General features: G+C 35.4%; 6 protein-coding genes across 6 annotated transcripts; 3 read left to right on the top strand and 3 right to left on the bottom strand.

The window, feature by feature from the left end:
* Positions 1–457: 457 nt before the first annotated feature.
* HO133_000091 (uncharacterized protein) lies at positions 458–3,015 on the bottom strand (the record flags this gene model as incomplete). Its single annotated transcript, XM_037291031.1, is given in 3 exon segments — positions 458–1,417; positions 1,429–1,447; positions 2,228–3,015. 3 exon segments carry the CDS (start codon positions 3,013–3,015, stop codon positions 458–460), a joined length of 1,767 nt encoding a protein of 588 aa, XP_037152466.1.
* A 3,551-nt stretch (positions 3,016–6,566) lies between these two features.
* HO133_000092 (uncharacterized protein) lies at positions 6,567–7,219 on the top strand (the record flags this gene model as incomplete). The annotated part of the gene is made up of 2 exons (XM_037291032.1): positions 6,567–6,907; positions 6,961–7,219. The coding sequence occupies 2 exons, from the start codon at positions 6,567–6,569 to the stop codon at positions 7,217–7,219; spliced, it is 600 nt and encodes a 199-aa protein (XP_037152467.1).
* Positions 7,220–7,878: 659 nt separating this feature from the next.
* On the bottom strand, positions 7,879–8,724 carry HO133_000093 (uncharacterized protein; the record flags this gene model as incomplete). Its single annotated transcript, XM_037291033.1, has 2 exons — positions 7,879–8,173; positions 8,231–8,724. The coding sequence occupies 2 exons, from the start codon at positions 8,722–8,724 to the stop codon at positions 7,879–7,881; spliced, it is 789 nt and encodes a 262-aa protein (XP_037152468.1).
* Positions 8,725–15,280: 6,556 nt separating this feature from the next.
* Positions 15,281–15,988, bottom strand: HO133_000094 (uncharacterized protein; the record flags this gene model as incomplete). Its single annotated transcript, XM_037291034.1, has 1 exon — positions 15,281–15,988. One exon carries the CDS (start codon positions 15,986–15,988, stop codon positions 15,281–15,283), a length of 708 nt encoding a protein of 235 aa, XP_037152469.1.
* Positions 15,989–16,119: 131 nt separating this feature from the next.
* Positions 16,120–16,768, top strand: HO133_000095 (uncharacterized protein; the record flags this gene model as incomplete). Its single annotated transcript, XM_037291035.1, has 2 exons — positions 16,120–16,137; positions 16,268–16,768. 2 exons carry the CDS (start codon positions 16,120–16,122, stop codon positions 16,766–16,768), a joined length of 519 nt encoding a protein of 172 aa, XP_037152470.1.
* Positions 16,769–17,652: 884 nt separating this feature from the next.
* On the top strand, positions 17,653–18,486 carry HO133_000096 (uncharacterized protein; the record flags this gene model as incomplete). Its single annotated transcript, XM_037291036.1, has 1 exon — positions 17,653–18,486. One exon carries the CDS (start codon positions 17,653–17,655, stop codon positions 18,484–18,486), a length of 834 nt encoding a protein of 277 aa, XP_037152471.1.
* Between the last annotated feature and the right edge of the window lie 4,309 nt (positions 18,487–22,795).

A 22,795-nucleotide genomic window follows, 5' to 3' on the forward strand; every position in this document is an offset into this window, starting at 1 on the left:
TACACGTACAAGGGGTGGCTGTGTCATGGTAAGCAAGGTGTCAACAGATCTCAATGTGGACTTCACAAGGAGCTCGTCTATGTGTCCACAGTGATTGGTGTGTTGAAAGTTGCATTCAGAAAAGTTCCACACAACTGGCAGCGCTTACCACGTATCATTTTACTCCGTGAAACATATAGAAGGAAGCGTACAATCGCGCGGTGTATGAGAACGGGAAAAGAGAGCGTACCGACCTGTAACCCAGGAAAAGCATCATGTCTGTAAAATTTGTATGTTCATTAGGGTTCTAGTCCGCCTCCAGTGTCCTTGCTCTAAGTCTCGTACTCAAAGATATCTGGCGAGTAACCCGTAATTAGGAGGAGCTGTGAACTACTAGTAGCTAGAATGTCCTCAACAAAAGCCTTAACGCCCAGAGAAACCGTTCCTGCTATTCCATTGTCCCATCTCCCACGCATCATCAATAGCGCTCTTGGATTGCACTATCTGTTGGACCATTCTCCTCGGGCTTGAAGTCGCTTGGATGGAACTTTAAATGATGGCCTTTGAGGCTCTTGTCCTGAATCGCTGGTCCGAGCGTGATCTTCAAGCTCTCACAAAGAGTCTGGTAATCATCCAAAAGCCACTTGTGAGGGTAGCTGTCCCCAGTTTGGGGTAGCAAGTATCCCAGCCGACGCAGGCATTGTTCCTCAAATCTATAGTCCCTCTGACGCCTAATCTTCACAACCAATGTCTTGAACCCGGTGAGGTCTGTGATAGCTTGCCACGCGGTCTCTCGTGCAAAGGTCCCTTCGTCTGGAACACTGTCGTAGACTTCGATATCAAGATAGATGGTGCACGTTTGGCGCGCAACATCTCTGCCACCGAAGGACTTGATGAGGTTTGTGTAGACGTCAAAGTAACGGAGATATCCTTGGACGGCGGCCAAATTAAAACGAAGTTCAACATGCTGGATAGTTGGGGTAGCGTGAATTTTGAGAGCACCTGTGAAGTTGAGGTTCCCTGTCAGCGGGAACGAGGCCGAAGATGTTCGATTGGCGTAGCCAAAGTTCATCCGCAGCACAGCGTTCTTCTTCAACACGTTCTCCGCTTCTTTGTGTACGAGCTTGTTTGTCCTCATAATGTTGAGGTCTCCGGCCGCGATCAAGGCTTCGTAGATCAGCAGACGCAGCTCGGAAGGTAGCCCGAGCAGAGGAAAATTCGACGGACTTGAGACTTCCAATGATGTTCCTCTTATCGTCTCCTGATTCCCAGTACCTTGGCCAGGAACTGTAAAGAGGCTGTGGCCACTGTCGCAGGGGTCAAGGTTGCTGAAGTTGAAGGCACTGGAACCGACATCGCTATCATCGCTGAAGTCGCTGGCTCCGCTGATCTCCATATTGTCGAAGTCGGGGTTGCCTATGTAGGACAAAGCCCTGGTCTGTGACTGACTTTGTGAAGAGCTTTGGGGCTGACTTATCGATGAAGACGGTTGCATTCTGCACTTGGGAATGTTAGAAGCGGACGTCAAAGATGGGCGAAAGCTAAAGGTATAAGAAAGAGGAATTAGGAAGGAATGAGATTCGACGAAAGAGGAGTACTAGTATAGTAGGTAACTTTCACAGGCATTTGTGCTGAGCTCATTAGACACAAAGACGATGTCTTCGTGTCGAGCGGCTCATTGACCAGGCTCATTGGAAACTTCAAAGCGAGGAAAAGAGCCGGCGCAGGAAGGCAGCAGGCGTCTTTGTGCAATTAGTCGTCCCAGTATCAAAACTACACGTCACATGTCCAAATAGAGGCCACATGGGATATAAACAAGTGGTTGGCCATCCTCACGCCGGGAATAACAAGCCTGAATAGGCCCAAATAAACCCTTGAACAGGCACATTTCTCGTACCCCATCGCAAGAAGATTCCCGTGCCTATGGCATAGAACTGGGGTAAAGCGGTAGCTAGCTATGTACAGGCACGGGTGGGTGAGATACGAAGCATGCAATGGCTCTGAAAGACACCAGATCGAGCCATTAACAGATGCAAGACATGTGGCTATATGGACACCTGTCTCCTACTTCTTGCAGGGATCCTGGCAAGGGCCTGAGTGCTGTGACCCAGTAGCCCCCAGTCCGACTGTGGCAAATTGCGCAAGAATCTTTGTTGTTGGGAGAAGTCATGAGCGATTAATTTTTCTCGCCAGCGAGGTTTTCAATGGCCCGTACTGTGTTCACCATCTATCTGTCAACGCAGGGTACCACGGCCGGCATCGATTGGCAGTGGTGGTGGTGGGTATCTCCGTGCCAAGTAGATCGACTTTTCGGCCACTCCAGTACTCGCGTGGATGGAATTCGACAGAGAAATTTGCACCGTTGGCGCTGAGCTTGGTAGGGCCCAGTGCATGCCCCATACAATCTTCCAAGACTTTCGCATCCGTCGTATCAATGTGCAATCGGCGTTCGAGACTAGAAGTCCAGTATTCATCCCGGAGACTTCGCACTACCTTGATTACCAAAGTGTCAAAGTGTTTATAACCGCACAATGCATACGAGAGCATGAGTAGTAGTTGGGAACCCCTAGGTCGTATTTCCCTCAGTTTAGTCGCCTGATAGATATGGTCGAGCGATTCGCCTCCATTATACTCGATGACGACGTTGCAGCGGTGCATGGTGCCATCGTCGCGATAGCCAAGATGCCGAATCGAGGAGGTCTGAAACTTTTCCTCACCAATGGCGTACCCGGCAGGAGGGAGTTCGAAGCGAACGTCGACGTTCTGTATGCCTGCTGGTATGGTGGCTCTTCCTAGAACGGTGTCCTCGTGACCTTTGATGCTGAAGTAGACTCGAAACGTCGCTTCGTGGGTGATGCGTTGCAAAGCTTCTTCGGTGATGGCGGGACAAACACGCAGTATGCTAAGGTCTCCAGATTGAAGAAGTGGTGCGATGATCAGGTCTCGTAGCTCACGGGGAATGGTGAGTAAGTTGGGTCGCTGGTGGCTCTCCGACTGGTAGGCGGGAAGACTTGTCTGCAGGGTTGCCGATGCCATGGCCGGCAAGATATCCTCCAAATTTCGTTGCAGGCTGCTCGAGGTTTAATCAAGGGATTTTGGGAGTTTGGTTGAGTGTGTAGAGGTGAGAGATGTGGGTAAGAGCGATGAGCTGGATGTGTAACAAAGAGAGCGCAGTCTAGTGTCATTTTGCCTTGGCAAAATGTGTTATGTTTCATACTCCGTGCTGACCGTCTCATCGCCGGACGGAGAAACAGGCGCTAAGTTGACTAATTATCAATCGCAAGAGCCATGACCGAAGTTGTAACGCTAGGACCTCAGCATTCCTGCAACGACACCACGAAAATCTGAATCATGAAGATGTAAAAACGTCCCAGGGGCTCCCCTTTCGGGCCTTACAGAGAATCCCAGTTCGGGACCTGGCACCGCCAGTGTTGAACTTCTCATCAAAATCCTTAAGGCCACACTTGAGCTGGCCATCGTCTAGCTCTCTCTGCATATCACTAGCTCTCTCCACGACAAACTTATGGGAGCAATCAGCTACCTTGCTTGAATCGGATAAGAACAGGACATCATGAGTATGTTTGAAAGAAGCTCTCATTGCATCCATTCATACCCGATAATTGGAACCGCTGATTTCATGTTAGTGGCTGTGTTATCCAAATATCCTCGATAAAGTTCAGGTACTAATCCAACTGGCGCTTGTTCCTCCTTCTCTGACCGTTCTTCCTTTCCTGAGCAATTCCTTGCAGTCTCGATTGGTAAATTAAATTTGATGGCTTTTACTCGTATGGGAACACGCTATACTTTGTATGGGCCACCCTAACGCTAAGGTCGCCCTAATATGGATTTTTTCAATTATTTTATTTACCCACCTATATATGTATATACTATAAACTATTATTATCTATTTTAGTCTCTCTAATTCTTCTAATCTTAATTAACTATCTAGCCCTCGTTATAGTAACCTTAAATCACTTAATCTTCTTATTTCTAAGTACATTATATACTCGAGACTCTTTAATATTTATCTACTTTAAAGCCTTTAAAGTCTTTATAATCTTTATTTTCTTATATATAGTAATTTTATTTCGGGCTTAATAAGAGTAAATAATATCTCTCTTCTATATTATAATATTAAATTCTATTTTTCGAGCTACTTAGACTATTATAGCCTATTAAATAATATCTAATTCTCGCTTAGCGAGAAGACCTGAAAGTATCTTCGCTTTTATTCTACGAATATATCTATTAAGCAATTAATTCTATAGATATATATCTCGTAGTTCCTTTTTATATTATATAATTTAATAATAAGTATATAATATCGACTAATTCTCAAGATCGAATATCTCTTATTCTAAAGTCTTATTTCTTATTAGAGAGTCTCTTCGCTGAAATCTAGTTAAATAATTCAAAATAATAGTGGGATTATAGGGAATTAAGTTTATTTCTCGCTATATAGATATAATAATAAACTTAATAAAAGTTAGATTATAAATTACTTAAAAATTAACTAAGAAATTAATCTTTAAATAATTATCGCTAGCTTAATATATTATAATATCAATTATCTTAGTATATTAATATTTAAATAATTAAAAGATATCTATATTTAATAATTAATATAGATATATAGAGTATAGAAGTAAATAGAATAAAATAATATTATTATTCTCTATATATTTAAGTATCTCTCTCGTAAGATAATTATTATAATTATTAAATAGTAGTAGTCTTTATATCCTCACACGCTTTCTCTTTATAAAATAATCGAAATACTTAATTTAGATCTTATATAAATTATCGTTTATATATTTAATATTACTAATAATCTATAAAGTATCGAGATTAAGACTCTCTTAAAACTAATTATTAAGATATTATTTTTTAGTTAAAATTAGTATCGAGGAAAGCGTATAATCTAAATTATCGATACTCTTAATTAAGATAATATATTCTTTATTATTCACATTTACTTAATATAGTAAAAGTTCTCTTTCTTCTATAATAATCTATTAACTCTTATTTACTTTAATTTAAAACTCAATCTCATTAAAGTTATAGATATTCTTTACTTATACTTTAAACTCTTAATAAATACTTTAAAAACGCTTAAACTAGTTTTAGATAATCTCTAACTTATATATATTCTTTTATTAAGATATTAGAGACTTTTATTTATATATCTTATATTAGAAATTACGCTTTAAGAATTATATAAATTAATAGTTATTTATATATTTAGATAGACTAAGGCGCTCGCGAAGAATAGATACTAGTAAGGATAGAATTTATAATTCTTTTAAATATCGAATGATGATAAGATATTCTTAATCTATTAAGCCGTTATATATATTAATAAAGAGTCTATTTTTTATAGTCTATAAGTATATAAGAGTAACTGTCTTTAAGAGGAATTTTATTATAACGATTTAGGAGTTGATCGTAGGATACGTTAAATTTAGTAGCTAATCGAAGGATTTTAGACTTTATTCCGAGAGTAATAGTAGCTAAAGCCTTCTAAATATATTTCTAAATAACGATATATGAGTTAGATATAATTATGATTGTGGTAGATAGGTGGGGGAAGGATGGATTGAATTATTGAAAAATTTCGTGTTGGGGTGGCCTTAGCGTTGGGGTGGCCCATATAAAGTGTAGCGTGTTCCCATACGATTACTATCTCTTTGTGTCACATTCAATCTGTATATCCTTGATGACAAACATTTCGCGCTCAACTAGATAGAAAGTTCGCAACAGTGGGACTGTGGGTTAGTGGGTCCATTATGAGGCCATAGCGGTGGTGGCTGTTTGATCAGCCGTTCCATCATTATGCGATATGTATGCGATATGCGATATGCGATAGTAGGGAGACAGGTGGACATGGCGAGTACTATTTGTATGGCCACTGCACCAGTAGTGGGCTCTTCATTCGAATTGTTCTCTTTCAGAGCCATATCATTGTTCTCCCTCCCACCCACACCTGTATATAGCTTCGTTTTCACTCCAGGTCATGTCGCTCAGACATGGGAGTTTTTCTAGCGCTGGGGGGCCTTTTTCGGGGCTATTTACATGTTCAAATGTCCAAAAAGGTCTCAGCTGCCCCAGTGTTGGATATGCCCAATCATATATCTACAGATCTACTTGTGCATGCGTGATTTCTGTATGGCCTCACTGTTTGCGAACACTAAGTATGCTTGTTGACAATGAATATCATTGTCGTCATCACCATCCAAGCGCTTTGGACGATGCATGGTCTTTGCACAAACAGGTGGCTCTTTTGAACTACCTTCTTTTGTATTACCTAGATCATGACCAATGATTATCGTCACCTATGCTATTTTCTCAACTTCTTGTCTCCTCTCTGCCCTCTTACATCTACCTCTTCTCTTCAACGGCTTACATCGATCATCGAAAAAGATAATCGAAGCACTGGGCAAGAACTGGACAACAACACCCCGATATGCTTCCCCAGTACATAGCGTGTTTGGCAACGGGATTGCTCCAGATCTAACAATGATCGTCCCTCAGCAAAAAAACCCAGAATCCGCTGAATTTTACTGCAGAAAACATTTCCCCTCCTTGAAATGCTCGTTGAACTCCGTTTGATGATCTACGAACATCTCATCGAAGCTGGAGATCTCGACATCTTGAGAATTTCTAAGCTCGTCAATCAGGAGGCATTTCCGCTTCTCTCCGAAGTCGCGATCCTTCGAATCAACGAACCATGTCCCACTATGCTAAGTCGAGTGACCCTCGCTCTCACGGGTAGTGTCACGTTGTGTGGCCTTTTCACCCTGACCCCTCCAGACTACATCCAACACCTCGACCTGCGCCTCAACATGGTCCATTCTCAAGGGTTTTTCATAAACATGAAGCTCATGAATTGGTCAGTGGCGACAGAATTACCCGAAAGTCGTGCCAAATCGTCATCAAACTTCCCGTTTCCGGGGATCTCCCACTCCGATTGAATGAGAACAGAATCTACCAGGTGATGGAAGATTTGATCGGATTCAAGATCTTGACGCTGAAGCTCGAGCACCAGGACCACGATCCTCACCTACTGACGGGGCTTAGACGTGAATCGGTGAAGTATGAGAACGGTCTACCGCATAGCATCTCTCTGGGGCATTATGAGAGGATATCCGAGTTTTTCGCAGTGACGCTTGGACCCGCTGAGTCCAACAAGAGTGTCGATGAGCATCGTCTTCGACTCTGGCCGAATGTGTACGACGCTTGAGGACGGTCTTGAGCTTGAGCCGGCTGAGCGATAAGAGATTTGATTGTCCACAACCGATGAGGCGGATTGGACCATAAATGAAGGTCGAGTCCGATTTCAAAATGCTGATATGGATCCAGGTAGATTCTCTGGTTCACTGTGATTGCTCAGCGATATACTTACTAGCATAGTAATCGATTGGCTTTTCACACGTTTCCATGTCCTCAACGCACCCACACTTTGCAGAAATCAGGTACTGAGATACGATGAGAACATTACGATGCGTGAGACTAAAGATTCTGCCATTGTTGGAGGCTATCTGGCCATCGAACGAATCTGACTACTACCGTGTCTAGCAAGGCACTCGGTAAGACGAGGGTTTCGTCCGGTGCTTTCACTAGCGGCTGCAACAGTATACTTAGGCAACTCCCTTGACGTTTGACGGGAACTCCATCGCCGCCACTGGCGCTGCTGAATTATTGCGAAAATGACGCCTTGGTATCAAGCAACTATGGGCTCGATGCAGTGAATGAACTTGGTTTGCTAAGGCACTCTGACTGACAAGAACCCTAGGTCTGAGTTCGGGTGTGCATCCAAGGCAACTTCTTACAATTCATGGCACCCAACTCTCTTCCTCCTTCCACTCTTCCCACATGCATCTCTTTTCACCCGAGATACCCTCACCTTGCCCTGACCCGAATAGTGTGGATGGAAGACCATCTGAACACCCTCATCCTGCTCGCAGTGCCCAAGACCGGCTCTAAACACTCACGGGCGTCGTCGAAGCTCTCATGTCTAGCTGTATCCATCAAACGCATCTGCCATTCGAACAGGCGATCTGGGAAAGGGCTTCCGCCGAACCAGTCGGTTTCGATACTCAACGTCACGTCCTCAAATTCCCCAAACGTTTCCGAGAAGTTAAGCACGTCGAGCGGAATCATAGACTCAGTGGAATAGCGAGTCTCCAAAGATACGCTGCAAGACTTGCGACAGAGGTATCGGTTGCCGAACATCTCCAAATTTCTCTTCTACGGGAATGTGCCGAGACCAAAGAATGGATAATCCCTCATATTCACACGAAGGTGCAGGTTCTGGACCGTATCCACCACTGGCTGGGAGAGCTTGGGGCAGTTGGCTTTGCTGTTAAACGCAATGTTGGTGCGATAAATGCCATGCTTGGATATCAGGCTCGCTCCTTCCTTGCTCAAGATCTTGGAGGCTCTCAGAAACTCCGTGTGGCCGGAAGCAAGCAGTCGCCCAAAGGTTATATCGCGTATCTCCCGGGGCAATTTGAGAAACATTGGGCCGAGCCCGGCAGCGAAGTCGATGGTATCCGGCTCCGGCAAGTAGGTTTCTGTTATCATTTGCTGTCCTAGGTAATGGAGAAAGTCCTCACGACTGACCACTACCAAATCTCCAATCTTGTGTGAGTCTTTGAACTTCGCAATAATGTTGGTGATTAAAAGGTTTAGCTCTCTCTTGAAGGAATCAATCGTCTTAGATCCGGGAAACTTGATGGGGTTCATGCTGGCGGTGGGTTAAACCTGTGAAAGTAGGATTTAGTTCGAGTGATTTGAAATTGACTGACTCGAGGGTTTCCGCTACGTTTGTGCTGTATGGGACGTAGGTAGCGGAGGTAGGTGGAAGGAAGAAAGATCGAGCTGGTTGATCTGATTTTATAGGTAGTCCCTTGGTGCTAGTCCACACAACGCCATAACTGAGCACTTATCGCTGGCTAGTCGACTGTCTGATAGAGGGTTGTATCTCCTAAATCCAATCAACGAAAAAGCTCTGCACTATCGAAACATGCTCAAAAACAGTACAACGACTAGAAAGCGGACTGCAGATGCGAAGTAAATTGAGTCGATTCTAGATTCCAATCAGTTCTGTGGCTCACGACTGACAGTTAATCTCCGGCGCTCAATGAATCAATGTGAAATCCCAAACAACACAGAGGTACTATGGGGAGACCATACGGAATAAATAGTGGGGCTATCTACAAATAATAATAATAATCAGTCACTGTCCCTTTCAACTCAATCTTGATCAGAAGCTACACTGTCATCAATGATTAATGATTCGCCAGCCTAGTGATGCTTGCATCAATGTCTATATTTGATCACAGTCGCCAGTCTTCAATGAAGGAGGCATCGGTTCTACAACAGTGGACGAGTAAATCATTGGAATGGTACTCTTGGTGTCAATTCTGTCATCTTCCTTGCCTCACCGTCTACTAATGTGAAAGCTATGTCACTAAAGCGACCTACACACTCTTCTCACACTCAGATAGATATGTTTTAGAAGCCAGAGGTCTACAATTTGACCTCGATCAATGGTCAAAGCCCTCTCTATCACGATTCACACTAATCGCAACAGTGGGACTGTGGGTTAGTGGGTCCATTATAAGGCTATAGCGTTGATGGCTATTTGATCAGCCGTTTCATCATTATGCGATATGCGATATCATTATGCGATATACAATATGCGGGAGATAGGTAAATATAGCGAGTACTATTTATATAGCCACTGTATTAGTAGTAAACTCTTTATTTAAATTATTCTCTTTTAGAGCTATATTATTATTCTTCTTTTTATAATTAAATCTATATATATTAATCTTTATTTAACTATTATAATTATACTTTATACTCTTATATACTTTATAATAACTCTCGCTATTACTATTAAATTTAAAAAAGCGATTAAATAAGTTATACTCGCCTTTAAGATTATTAAAAAAACCTTTAACGCGATTAATAAGATCTTTAAAATTAAAAAGACTATTAAGATTAAAATATCTCCCTCTTATAAAAAGATCTTTATATATAAAACGCTATTAAGAATTATTAGCTTAAATAAGATTAAGAAAATACTCTTATCTATTATTAAAGTAGATTTTTAAAAATTAATAGCTTAGCTATCTAAGATTTAAGAGAAATAAAATTATCGCTATTATTATAAGAATTAAGTTTATAAATTATATTACTATTATCGTTATTATTATAATTATAGATATTATTATTATTACTTAAATATATTAAATTTAAATTTATTTAATTTTAAATTAAATTAAGAGAAAAGAAGAGAAATTTTCTTTTATTACTTTAAAGATAAGAAACTCTTTTTTAATATTATTAAAAGATTCTAAAGTATAAATATTAAGTACTTTAAGTAAATCTTTTTTAAAATCTTTAAAATTAAAAACTTCGCTAGATTAGCTTATATATATACTATCTTAATTAAAAAGAATAAAAACGTTAATAGCTATAATTATATAATATACTATTTTTATATATATTCGATAATTATTAATTACTTTATATATATAAGCGTAAAAAAAGACTTAAATAAGATTTTTTATATATATATTATTTATTTACTATAGCTATCTAATATTTATAAATTCGACTTTATTCTTATTTATTACCTTATCTTTATTACTATATATATCTAGAATAATTAAAATAACTTTAAAATCTAGAAAGCGAATAATTAGAGTTATAAAGATCTTTTTATATCTAAAAGAATTTATATAAATAATAATAAGTTAAATATTAATACGTCTAGTCTTAATAAGTCTATTAAAATTAAAGAAAATAAAATTTATAGAGATTTTAATAGAGATATCTATATTCGTAAGCGCTATATCTACTTATATATCTATATAATTTATTAATAAAATTATTTATTAAATAAATATCTTAAGATTTAAAATCTAGTTATAAGTAGCTCTAATTAATTATTATTAAATAATTATATTATTAGAATAAAATAACTTTTAAAGTACTCGTAGATATTATAATTACTATAGTATATATTTAAGAAATTCTTATATACGCTATATAATCTATTAAATTCGAATTTACTCTATTAAAAATCGTTAATAATTAATAATTAATTTAAATAATTAAACGATTATTTAAATCTAATATTTATTAAGATTATTTTAATTATTCTTTGAAAAGACGCTAAGATAAATTTTTAAGACTATATTTTAATTTATTATAATTAAAATTATTTATTAATACGTTAAGTACTTTAAATATTATTAATAAATCTTTAAAAATAGTTTTAATAATATCGTCTAATCGAGATTAATTCTTAAAACGAGTCTTACTACGTCTATTTACTACTTAAATTAATATTAAAATATAATAGAAGTTAAAGATAAATTTATAATCTCTTATTCTTATATAATTATTTAATTAATAATAATATTTAGATAAAGTAAGATATATTAGAATATATTATATACGATAATATAGTAGTAGTATTATTATAAAAAGACTTAAGAGTTTAATTCGTTAAAAGAGATCTTAAAAACGTTTTTAAATATATACTCGTTATTATATCGAATTAATAATTACTTAGTTTTAATTATAATAAAAGCTATTAAAAAGAATAATATCTATTATTTAAACTACGTATATTATTATTTCTATTCGATTTATTTATAAAGGCCTTTATTTAAATCTTAATCGCGATTCTTTTATAAAAAATAATACTTTACTATTTAAACGATTTTTTTATAATTCTTTTATTAAATAATAATATAATTATATACGAGTAAAGGCCTATGAATTAAATTCATAATCATTTTTTTAATTAGGGCTATCGAGGAGCGATCTTTGGTGAGCGAACTTTGGTGAGCGATATTTGAATTCCTTGCGCTTTAATAGTTATAAGACTAAATTTAAAAATTCTTTTTTTATCTGAAAGCCCACATTTCGTTCTATAATTTAAAAAACAAATCTTAAAATTTTAATAGAAAACAAAAAAGTTATTCTATATGTTAACAACGGATATCTATTTTTTTGATGGTTGCGGACGTTTAATGGTTGCGGACGCTAATTTATTTACCCGCGATGACTTAGCCGATCTAATTAAAGAGCGTAGTAATCCTAAATTTATAATTGACTGCACATACAAATTCAAGGTTTTCAAGCTCAGCCCTATCTTATTCTTTTATATATACTAATATTTAATAATTCGATTAATTATATAATAAATTAGATCTTCGAATTAATTATATAAAGAATATTATAGACTATATAGTTAACTTTCTAGAAATTAAATTTAATAGTATTTATATATAGATAAGACTTTTCTCGAATAAGCTAATTAAGATAAGAATTATAATTAAAAATCTTTTAAAAAAAATTATCTTATATTAAAAGCTCGAGTTAATAATTAGCTTTCTCTCTTTCGCTATTAAAATCGTAATTTTAAAAAAAAAAATCTTAAAATTTTTTTTTTAATATTCTTTAAAGGTTTATAATAATTATATAAATTATAGATAATATAAGAATAGACTTATTATAATAGAATATCTTTCTAAAATATTAGAATAGCGTTATCTTAATATATTATATTAATAATTAAGTTATATAATATATATAGATTAATATATTTAAAAAATTCGATATAAGAGATTATATTCTTAATTATTCTAATTATATTTAATTAATTTAATTTAAAGAGATTTTTAATATTAGAATAATTATATATTATTATTTTAAAGATATATAATTTAAAGAAATAAAGATTATTCATTACGCGATAAAGCTATAATTATATTAATTACGAGAATCTTATATAATTCTCTATTACGATAATAATATATATATTAATAAATTATATAAATTCTTTATATATAAATTAATTATAGCTTTATTACGTAATATAATTATATTAATAATTATTTATAATATTATAATAATATTTATTTAAATATCTATAAAGACTAATTAGCTAATCGATAATCTATTATATTTTTAATATCGAAAAATTACTAATATATATTTATAGTTAAGAGGTCTTATATCTTCGCTAAAATAAGATAAGATCTATTAAAATATTAATATAATTAGATTATATTATTTTAAAAGATTATATAACTTCTCTAATAGAGACTTATTATTAAAATTAGAAAGATATATATAACTTTAATAAGATTTTATATAATCTATTACGCACTTATAAAGATTTAATCTCTCTTTCTAATAACTATAAATATTTTTATAAATTAAATTATTAATCTAAATACTTATCGCGTTAAATCGAAGTCTATAAAAATATATCTCATCGATCTTAAATTAATTTATATAAATATAGGATTCGATAATCTCTTAATATTTTATTATTTTTAATTATAACGTATTATTATAAATAGTTAATATCTTTATAGCGAAGCTAATATAAAAGAAAGATATTTAATTATTAAAAATCTATTATTTTAAATTCTTTCTTATTTCGATAAATTAATCTATATCGAAATAACTTTATATATCTTCTTTTATCTTATCTTCGCGATATTTCTACGCGTAGATAAATTTATTTATAATAAATAAAATCTTTAATAAAAGAACTTTAATAAATAGTTTCTTATATATCGCTCGATAAGATTATTTGATAATTATCTAAAACTTATACTTTTAGTATCTAAAATAAATCTATTTCGTTATAAAATTATACTTATAATAATTATATTAAACGATAATATATATATAGTTAAAGTCTTATATTATCTCTTTAGATGAAAAGTTTTATTTAATATATCGCTATTTTAGCTAAAAAGCTTTTTTTTTACTAGAAAATTTATTATTAATAATTTTTATAAGATACTAATATTACTTAATATTAAGAGCTATTATTTAAGTTATTTCTTTTATAAAAAGATTATAATATTAATATATAACGCTAATCTTAGTAATAATAAGATTTAATTATTAAATCGTTAAAAGTTAGATTCTTATTATCTATATATTATTACTTATCTAATTTATATATTTAGAGTATTACTACGATATTAATATCTTTTAATCTATTCGCGCTAATACTATTAATCTCTATTACTTATTATAATAAATATTATTAAAAGTTATTTTCAAGACCTTCGCCCTCTTTAAATGATATTTTAAATTTTAGAAGTTTTTCTAGCGCTAAGAGGCTTTTCTAGATTATTAAATATCTAGAAAAGTCTTAGCTATCTCGATCTAGATATATCTAATTATATATTTATATATCTATTTATATATATATAATTTCTATATAATCTTATTATTTATAAATATTAATTATAATAATAGAATTATAGATTAGTAAGTTTATTATAAGATTATAGCGTTAATAACTATTTAATTAGTCGTTTTATTATTATATAATATATAATATTATTATACGATATACGATATATAAGAGATAGATAGATATAGCGAGTATTATTTATATAGCTACTATATTAGTAATAAACTCTTTATTTAAATTATTCTCTTTTAGAGCTATATTATTATTCTTTTATCTATCTATATCTATATATAGCTTTATTTTTACTCTAGGGTATATCGCTTAGATATAAGAGTTTTTCTAGCGCTGAGAAGCTTTTCTAAATTATTAAATATCTAAAAAAGTCTTAGCTATTTCGATCTAGATATATCTAATTATATATCTATATATCTACTTGTGCATATGTGATTTCTGTATAGCCTCACTGTTTGCGAGCACTAACCCCGTCGCATTCACTCCTCCGCATTTCGTGGATGGAATCTCAGACGTTGCCCATCCTTAACCGATTCTATGTCGCCTTTCCCTAGATGCGGCTCCAGATGCGCTTGCGCTACAGCGAAAGTCCTATCGTTGAACCTCACGGGATACTTGGACAAACATTTCATTGAGTGCCCCAGAACCGCAGCGCCTTGATTCGACAGACCACGGTATTGAATTCGGTGAGCCTCCTTAGAGAATGAACCATACATCAAAGCATTACTGAGCCAATGTAAGGAATGCCTTCGAATACGATGTTGCAGATTCCACGTGGGACAAGGGAACTGGTAAACATATCAAGGCATGGAAAGGCCTTCGGATATCCCTTCGACTTTTCGACGAAGAGTGGCCTTCCGTGTTGAGTCTGATGCAGAAGTTTTGTATATTGTGCATGATCTGATGCTGGTGCTGAAAGTATGTGATGGTAGACGGATGATAATCAAAGCCAATTCATGAAGGAAGGACTGGGATGTGTCGTCACATCGACACTTTCTGAAAACAGAAACCTGATGTTTCCAGCCCCTATACCCAGAGTAATGGCTATCCTTCCAATCTCCTTGCGGCTGCCTCTGCGTGCCCTCTCGGGTAGAATATCATGCAAAAGCCATCCTTTACCTTGACTAATTCTGCCTTCCCCAACCGTGACTCAAACAACACGAGCATCCACCCAGCATCACAACAACACGGATAAAGGCTGTGGTCCTTCATTGCATCAATCTCGATCCACAAGGCTACTTTCTCAAAACTCCCGAAGCTTGACACGAGTGGGATTAATTCAAGCTTGACCAAGACATCCATAGTACATTTTACACGGAGAACGACTTTGCATTGCCCACGGAGAATCTGCGAACCTGCGAACGGCACGGAGCGGTTCAGAATCTGATCCAGACCCATAACCCTCCTCAGATCGATTGTGATGTCGAGATTTCGAATTGCCTTCGCAACCTCATGAGTCGGGCGCTGGCCATTGTTGTCGTCCCCAGCTCCGAATCGCATACTATAGACTCCCTCTTTGCAGATCAAGGTTTGCCCATCAATTTGGAGTGTCCGGGATGCTCTCATGAAGTGAGGATAGCCAGAAGCGATGCAGTCTCTGAAGATCATGGGTCGGAGCTCCGTTGGCAGCCCGTAGAGCAACGGAACATTTTTGTTCATCTTCTGTATGTCCATGACAGTGGGTTTAGTGAGCTCTGGAGACTGTTCGAGATGATCCGTTGTGATAATTCCTTGTGCCGGGTTCAACCCCATGTTGACTTGCTGCTCAGGCGACACTGTGTGGATATCGAGAGGCTTGTGGTGGATCGAGGCTTTGATTCGCTGATTGTGTCTGCGATGATGACGAGTGGTTCTAAACGAAAGAGAACTCCAGGGACATTTGCATGTCTAAAGAGAATTTAGTGTGTTGTTGACAAAGACAGAAAGTCTTGCATTGAGCAAAATCGTCCGATAACACCCATATTTCTTACAGTTCTAACACGTATATCATCTATCTAATTAGCCAACTGTCAATAACCTACACATCCCCAGTCCAAATCACTACTACTTGCCAGCATCCACCCTCAGTCTAGAATCCTCCAAACCGACCGGAAACCCCAACGAGATCCAGTTCCAGCCTCCAAGTCGCCATTCAAGATGTGCCGAGGAATCGACTACGTCCACAAAGGGTGCAAACACATTAAGAAATTTCACGTTGTCCAGGTATGCGATTCTTACAACGGCACCCCCTGCCACGATCTCATTACAATTCATGAAATCAAAATCACAGCTCCAGCCTTTTGCCTTCGATGTTTCCGTCAAAAGGAGGCCGACATTGACGCGGAATACGAAACCATGGCAGACGACCTCCGAAATGAGATAGCCAGGGTTGACGAATGCTTCGCCAAGGGGAGGGTCCTAACCCAAACAAACGCGCATTTGCTCAACGACTACCGTGCTGAGTGCGAGGGTGATGTCCTGCAAGCGAAGGCATCGCGGGACTTGAGCATCCGGCTCTTCAGACAGGACCAGGGGGTCTGGGGTGATGGCTGAAGAGACGTGGATGTGACGACGAAGAGATCGAAAGAGGGCATTAGTTTTGCAGCGATATGGAGTTTCAGTGTTAGTCCCAATCTCACTGAATCTGATAAATTGCAGGCGTACCCAAAGACGAAGGTTTCGAATGCGAGCAATTGATCCCCAAAGTATTCAACACAGTGCATGTTGCACAGGGCTAGCGAGGACACACCCATAGACATTGACCGCAAATCCAGCAGTGTTTCCCTGCAAACGAGACAACCTCGCAAGAACGCTTTTAATCCCCTTCTAAGTAAGATCCTGTTCAATTTGTGGTAGGGGTACTTAAGATAAATTGAACTTAGTGAGGCACCTATGATACCTTGCACTGTAATTGTCTGCGGCCCGTCAACCTTTTCATTCCATCTGTCTTGCAGATTCGCTAGGAAATGAGTGATGCCTTTTTCTTTGTCCGTTTGTTTTCCTTTGTGTTTGTGGCTGCCTAATGAAGATGTCTGTTTTTCCGCCATGAGTACCGTCTTCCCAGGTAGGAAACCTCAGCGTCGCATGCCCAACGGCCACTATCAATTGCACTATTACCCCATACTGCCTTTTGAAACCTCCTCACTACGCTATATATATATTTCCACCTCCAGGATCCCCCACAATGTGCTTCTCTTTGTACCGAACCACAATCTACGGTCAGGTAGCGCCCCTCTGTTAACACGCATTTTCTCAACCTCTTTGTTCAAGTTTTGACACACCTATATATCATGACACACCTACTTGCCCGGATACTATATAAGCTCAGCTTGCGGAGATCTTTTATACACTTCCAAGTCATCATCCCCCACATCACCAGACGCTCCTCTACCAAGACCAATTTCAGACTTTCGAGAAACGAGCCAGTGTCTACATCAATGGCATTCCCAATCTCCCCTCAAACGATCCTCGAGTTCAAACTCTTTAAGGAAAAGCTTCACACCTTGCTCGACAATGTCCTGGATCAAGCTGAGACCCTGCAGACCACGGCAGAAGAACCTGTCGTTCTCGATCGTGATTGGATAATCGGAAAATTGAAAGATCAAATCACCACGGAAAAGTACGTGCTTGAGCCTGGAGCCGTGCGAGTCACTGAAGGTCTCGGCAATCTCTTAAAACTCCCCCGAGAGCTGAGAGACTTGATATATGGCTACGCCATTGTCGATGGCCAGACAGCGATTGTGCGAGCCTCCAAGCAGACGCACAAGGAAGCCAGCGAGCTCATCTTCCATCATGGAGTCTATCGCTTGGTCATCGGATTCGGAGACGATGTCATCAACCCTCCACTCAGCCAATCATTAGTCAAAAACGTCAAAAACCTCAACCTCCGAGTCAATGGGCGAGGATTTTTCATTGACGGCGTTGACCAGAATCTCCCCATCTTACGCATGTTTGACGGGTCAAATATCCAGCGGAAGGATTGTGTTGTGACGGTTGTGTGTGACCCCTTCTGCGGCGGAATGGATGCCTCTCAGGTCGTCCGCGCTTTGGACAATCTTACTGGATTTGAGAGAGTGATCCTGGAGCTCGACCTCGAGTGGTGGGGAGAGCCATGGCCTGACACGATCGATGAAACCCAAGAGTATCGGATTTGGGCACGCATTAACGGGGCGGTTCACCATCAGAAAAAGCTGCTAGAGCCAACGTTAGGTACGGGTTCCTATAGCTTTGATGAGAAGGGTTTGCGCTTGGCTTTTCATCCGCGGAAGTAAATGCGGCTTTTGTGCTTGCACAGGTTGGGCTCGGCATGAGTTAAGAAGAATGGATAGACATTGAAATGAAGCGTGAGTGAATAATGGAGAACAAAAGACTTGGTATCGATGAGACTATTTATTACACTAATGTCTGGTCCTTGTGCATGTAATACTTGTGCATGTGGAGCCTGAGTGACATACCTTCGGATTTTGCACCAAGTCTGTGACAAACTTCGCGTCCAAAGCATGTGTGCACTTACCCGTTGTCTTGCCATAGGATTACATCCATGGAATGTAGAGTGGGGCGTAATTCCTGAACATTCTTGACCAAAACATAAAGGACTGGCGTCCATAGTGAGAAAGTTCGTTCGTCATCCTAGATAGAGCGGCTGCACAATCTGTGGCGTGGATTGGACATGCCCAATCTGGATTTTCTGCGGGTGGGACACAGGAGATAGAGGTATTTGGAACAGCGGCTTCTAATGGGGATGAGTCTTTAGTGACACCCTGCGGTGGTCACTGAGGGAAGCGCCCTTCCCTGAAACATGAGTGCAGCAGGGGCGGGAGACATGAGTGGGGTGAGGAAGAGTAAACATTCGCACCACCCGAGATAAAGACCGTTGGCGGATATCATGTTGGACATGGCTTCTAAGTCTCCTCAACGGAAAGAAAGGGGCCGCTGAGCGTGTTGTAATGCTGGATTCTGCCGACTTACGCTCAAGGCGGTCGCGTGTATACCGATATCGAGATTCGAGAGACTGTCGTTTAGCAAGACATTGTTTCAGCGCCTTACCTGCGACCGCGTCGTCTTCAGATGAACCTATCAAAAAAAAGAGGACTTATTTTAGCTGCCTCTTGTGAATGTCACATTCTAATGTCACCTACATTTGTGTCAACTGGATCAATGGCCTCCTTTTCCGCTCATATCTTATATCGACCTTCTAAAGAGGTCTATCAGATGTCCCGCCCCGGCGCGGCTTACAGCTCGGCAGGGGTGAAAAAAAGTTCGGCAGGGGTGAGTAGATGCTAAGTATATGCACCTCGTCCGGGGTGAAAGGGATACACTCAGCATATGCCAACACCTCATGTTAGACTTAAAGAGCCTTAGAGTTATATAGTAATGTGGAATTAGAAAGATAGATATATTTATATATCGATCTAATAGTAAAACTAATTTTTAAGAAAGTAAAGGAAACTCGAGGAAGATCGCTTACTTAAGCTTATCCGCTAAGACTTCGTTAAAACTTCGCTAAGACTTTATTAAGCGTATATTAGACGTATATAAATTAAGTAATCTAAGATTCTCTCACTTAGAATCCTTAAGCCCCTTTTCTAATAATTACCTTCTCTCTTTAAAGATTTATTCTTAAATCTAAGTATAGAAAGAATATTTTCTTATTACTAGAAGACTTATTAAAATTCTTTAAATCTTATAAAAAAAGAAGGGAAAGAGTTTCTTATAATAGTATAGCGGAAATATAATATATTATAAATATATAATAAAAGTATATAACGTCGATAGATAATATTAGATATACTCTTATAAATTAAATATAGTTATAACGATATATAGAGTATCTACTAGTATTATAATTTAGATATATAATATATATAATTAGAGTGCGATTATAATGATATTTACTTTTTCTCTAAAAAGTTTTCTATTTTATTAATACTTCTTTATTATTCTTAATAATCTACGCTCTCTATAATAAATATATAATAAATATATACTTAACTAATATATTATATAGACGTTATAACTATTATAATAAGTTTTCTAAAGACTTTATTATTATATATATATTTCTTACGCGTTAATAGCTATAATTTATTATACTCGCTCTTCGCAGCGCTAAACTTCTATCGATATTAAATAAAAATATCTATTATCGCTATACTCGATAAGTCTTTAAGTATACTCTTCGCTTATATAATATTATATTTAATAATAATAATAATATAATTACTAAATATTATTATTACGCTCGCCTTCGGGGTAATTATATTATAATAAGTTTTTATATAAATAACGTATAATAGATATACTTATAACGCCTATTAATTTACTTAAAAGATCTCGACAAATAAATATATTATTATTAATATTAATGCTATAATTCGCGTTCGCTTATAACGTACTTATATTATTCGTTATTTTCTTATTCTCGATATCCTCGATTTTATATCTACTACGCGGCTTAAGACTATCTATAAATATTTTAATACGATCTTAATAACGATTTAATATATCGAAAATCGATTAGAAATAAAGAAGAAGTTAGATATAGAAGCGGCTTCGCTTAATAAAGCGAAAATTCTTCGAAAAATTCTAGATATTCTAACGAGTATCTATAACGTAATACACTTTATCATATATATCTATACTTTTTATATTTATTTCTTATTCTTCATATTTATACTAATTATACTTTAGACTAATCTTTTATTAATAAATATATCTTTTATATTTTCTAAGTCGGGCTTAAATTCTAAGAGCGATAAAAATAAAAGTAAAATAAATAATAGTAGAGATAAAGAGAAAGAGAAGAATAAAGAGAAAGAAGAAGAGAAGAAAGATAATAAGAATAATAAGATAAATAATAAGATAAGATTTATCTACGAGGGCGGTTCGGAGGATAATCTTAATAATAACGGCGCTAATAATAATAGTTTTAATAAAGTCTTTAAGAAGTTTAACTAGCCCGTCGTTTTATTTATATATATCTTATATTATAATATCTATTACTTCTAATAATATAGCCTTTTCTTTATTATTTTTAAATATTAATACTTTTCGTTAATTCTTTTAATATTATTTTTTATTATAATATTTAAAGTTCGACTTTCTATAGCTAAGTTTTTTATTTTTAAATATTTTTTTTAAAATCATTAATCTTTAAACTCTTTTTTCGATATTCATATCTTACGCTTTTCGTATTTATAAGCTATACTTACTAAACTCGTTAATTAAATCTTATATATTTTCTATAACTTTTTTACTAAGTTATTTATTATACTTTTTAAGATAATCTTCTTATTAAATAAGATATTATACTTTATTCTTTTTTATATACTTCTTATATATAAATTTTATTAAATACTCTTTATTATCTTCTATTAGTTTAGAAATAGAATATTTAGAAATATCTAAATCTTTTAGTCTTTATTTATATAATTTTAATAATAATATATAGAAAATAGAGTGAATTTAATAAGTAAGCGATAGTTATAGTCGATATGCTTATATTTTAATATACTTCTAAATATAAAATAAATTAATTAGCTTATTAGAAAGCTTTTTACTTAATCTCTTTTATTTTAAATTCTTTATAAAAAGTATAATAAGATTATCGTAATTAAATCTTTACGATTTATAATTCTTATTATAAGACTTTAATTACGTTTTTTATACGCTTTATTAGCGTCTCGCAAGCTCTTATCAAATTATATTAATTTCTTTAATACGTTCTTTCGCTATAAGTACTCCTCTCTCGATAGCGCTATTCTTAGCAATTAATTTAAGTTCTAACTAGTATTCATATATAGCGAAGAATGGGTTATAATTAATTATTTTATACTCGCTTTAATAATACGTAAATTCCGCGATTAGTAGAAGCTTTATCTAATCGTCTTATCGATCTAAATAATATATTCTTAAATAATATTTTAAAGTCTAATTTTATCGCTTCGTTTATTTATCGATTTATAAATAAAAGATAATATTTAGTTTATATTTTATATATAACTAATAGCAGACTTCTAATTAAAACGCACTTATAAAAATAAATCTCTAATTTATAACGATATCTTTTAATACTCTATATTAGAGAATAATTTTCTTTATAAATAACTCTTTTAGTTATATAGCGTTAATTATCTTATTAATAAGTATATATCTTAATATTTTAATATATTAATTAATTATTATAAGAATCGAGTTATAAATATAATCTTTATATTTACTAGAAGAAAGATTTATAATAAAGTTTATTATAATTTCCTTTTATAATTTTATTAGTAAAGAAAGTGTATCTAGTTTATTATAGAAATAATAGCGTTTTACCTTTATACGCTAATAGATATTATATATATTAATATACTTCTTAATATCTACGCGAATATTATTTTAGTAATATTTTTTATTTATTAGCTCGAATATCTTATTAATATCGAAATATCTAGTTATAAAATTATTATAATAGCGTTTTAATAGCTCTTCTCGAATTAAGCTTTCTTCGAGAATATATAATTTATTATTATATCTTAATAGTCTCTAGCTATTATAAGTTTAATTATTAATACTTCGCGTTCGCTTATTTAATAT

This window comes from Letharia lupina, assembly GCF_014066315.1.
Source record: "Letharia lupina isolate WasteWater1 chromosome Unknown contig_10, whole genome shotgun sequence".
Lineage (NCBI taxonomy): Eukaryota > Fungi > Ascomycota > Lecanoromycetes > Lecanorales > Parmeliaceae > Letharia > Letharia lupina.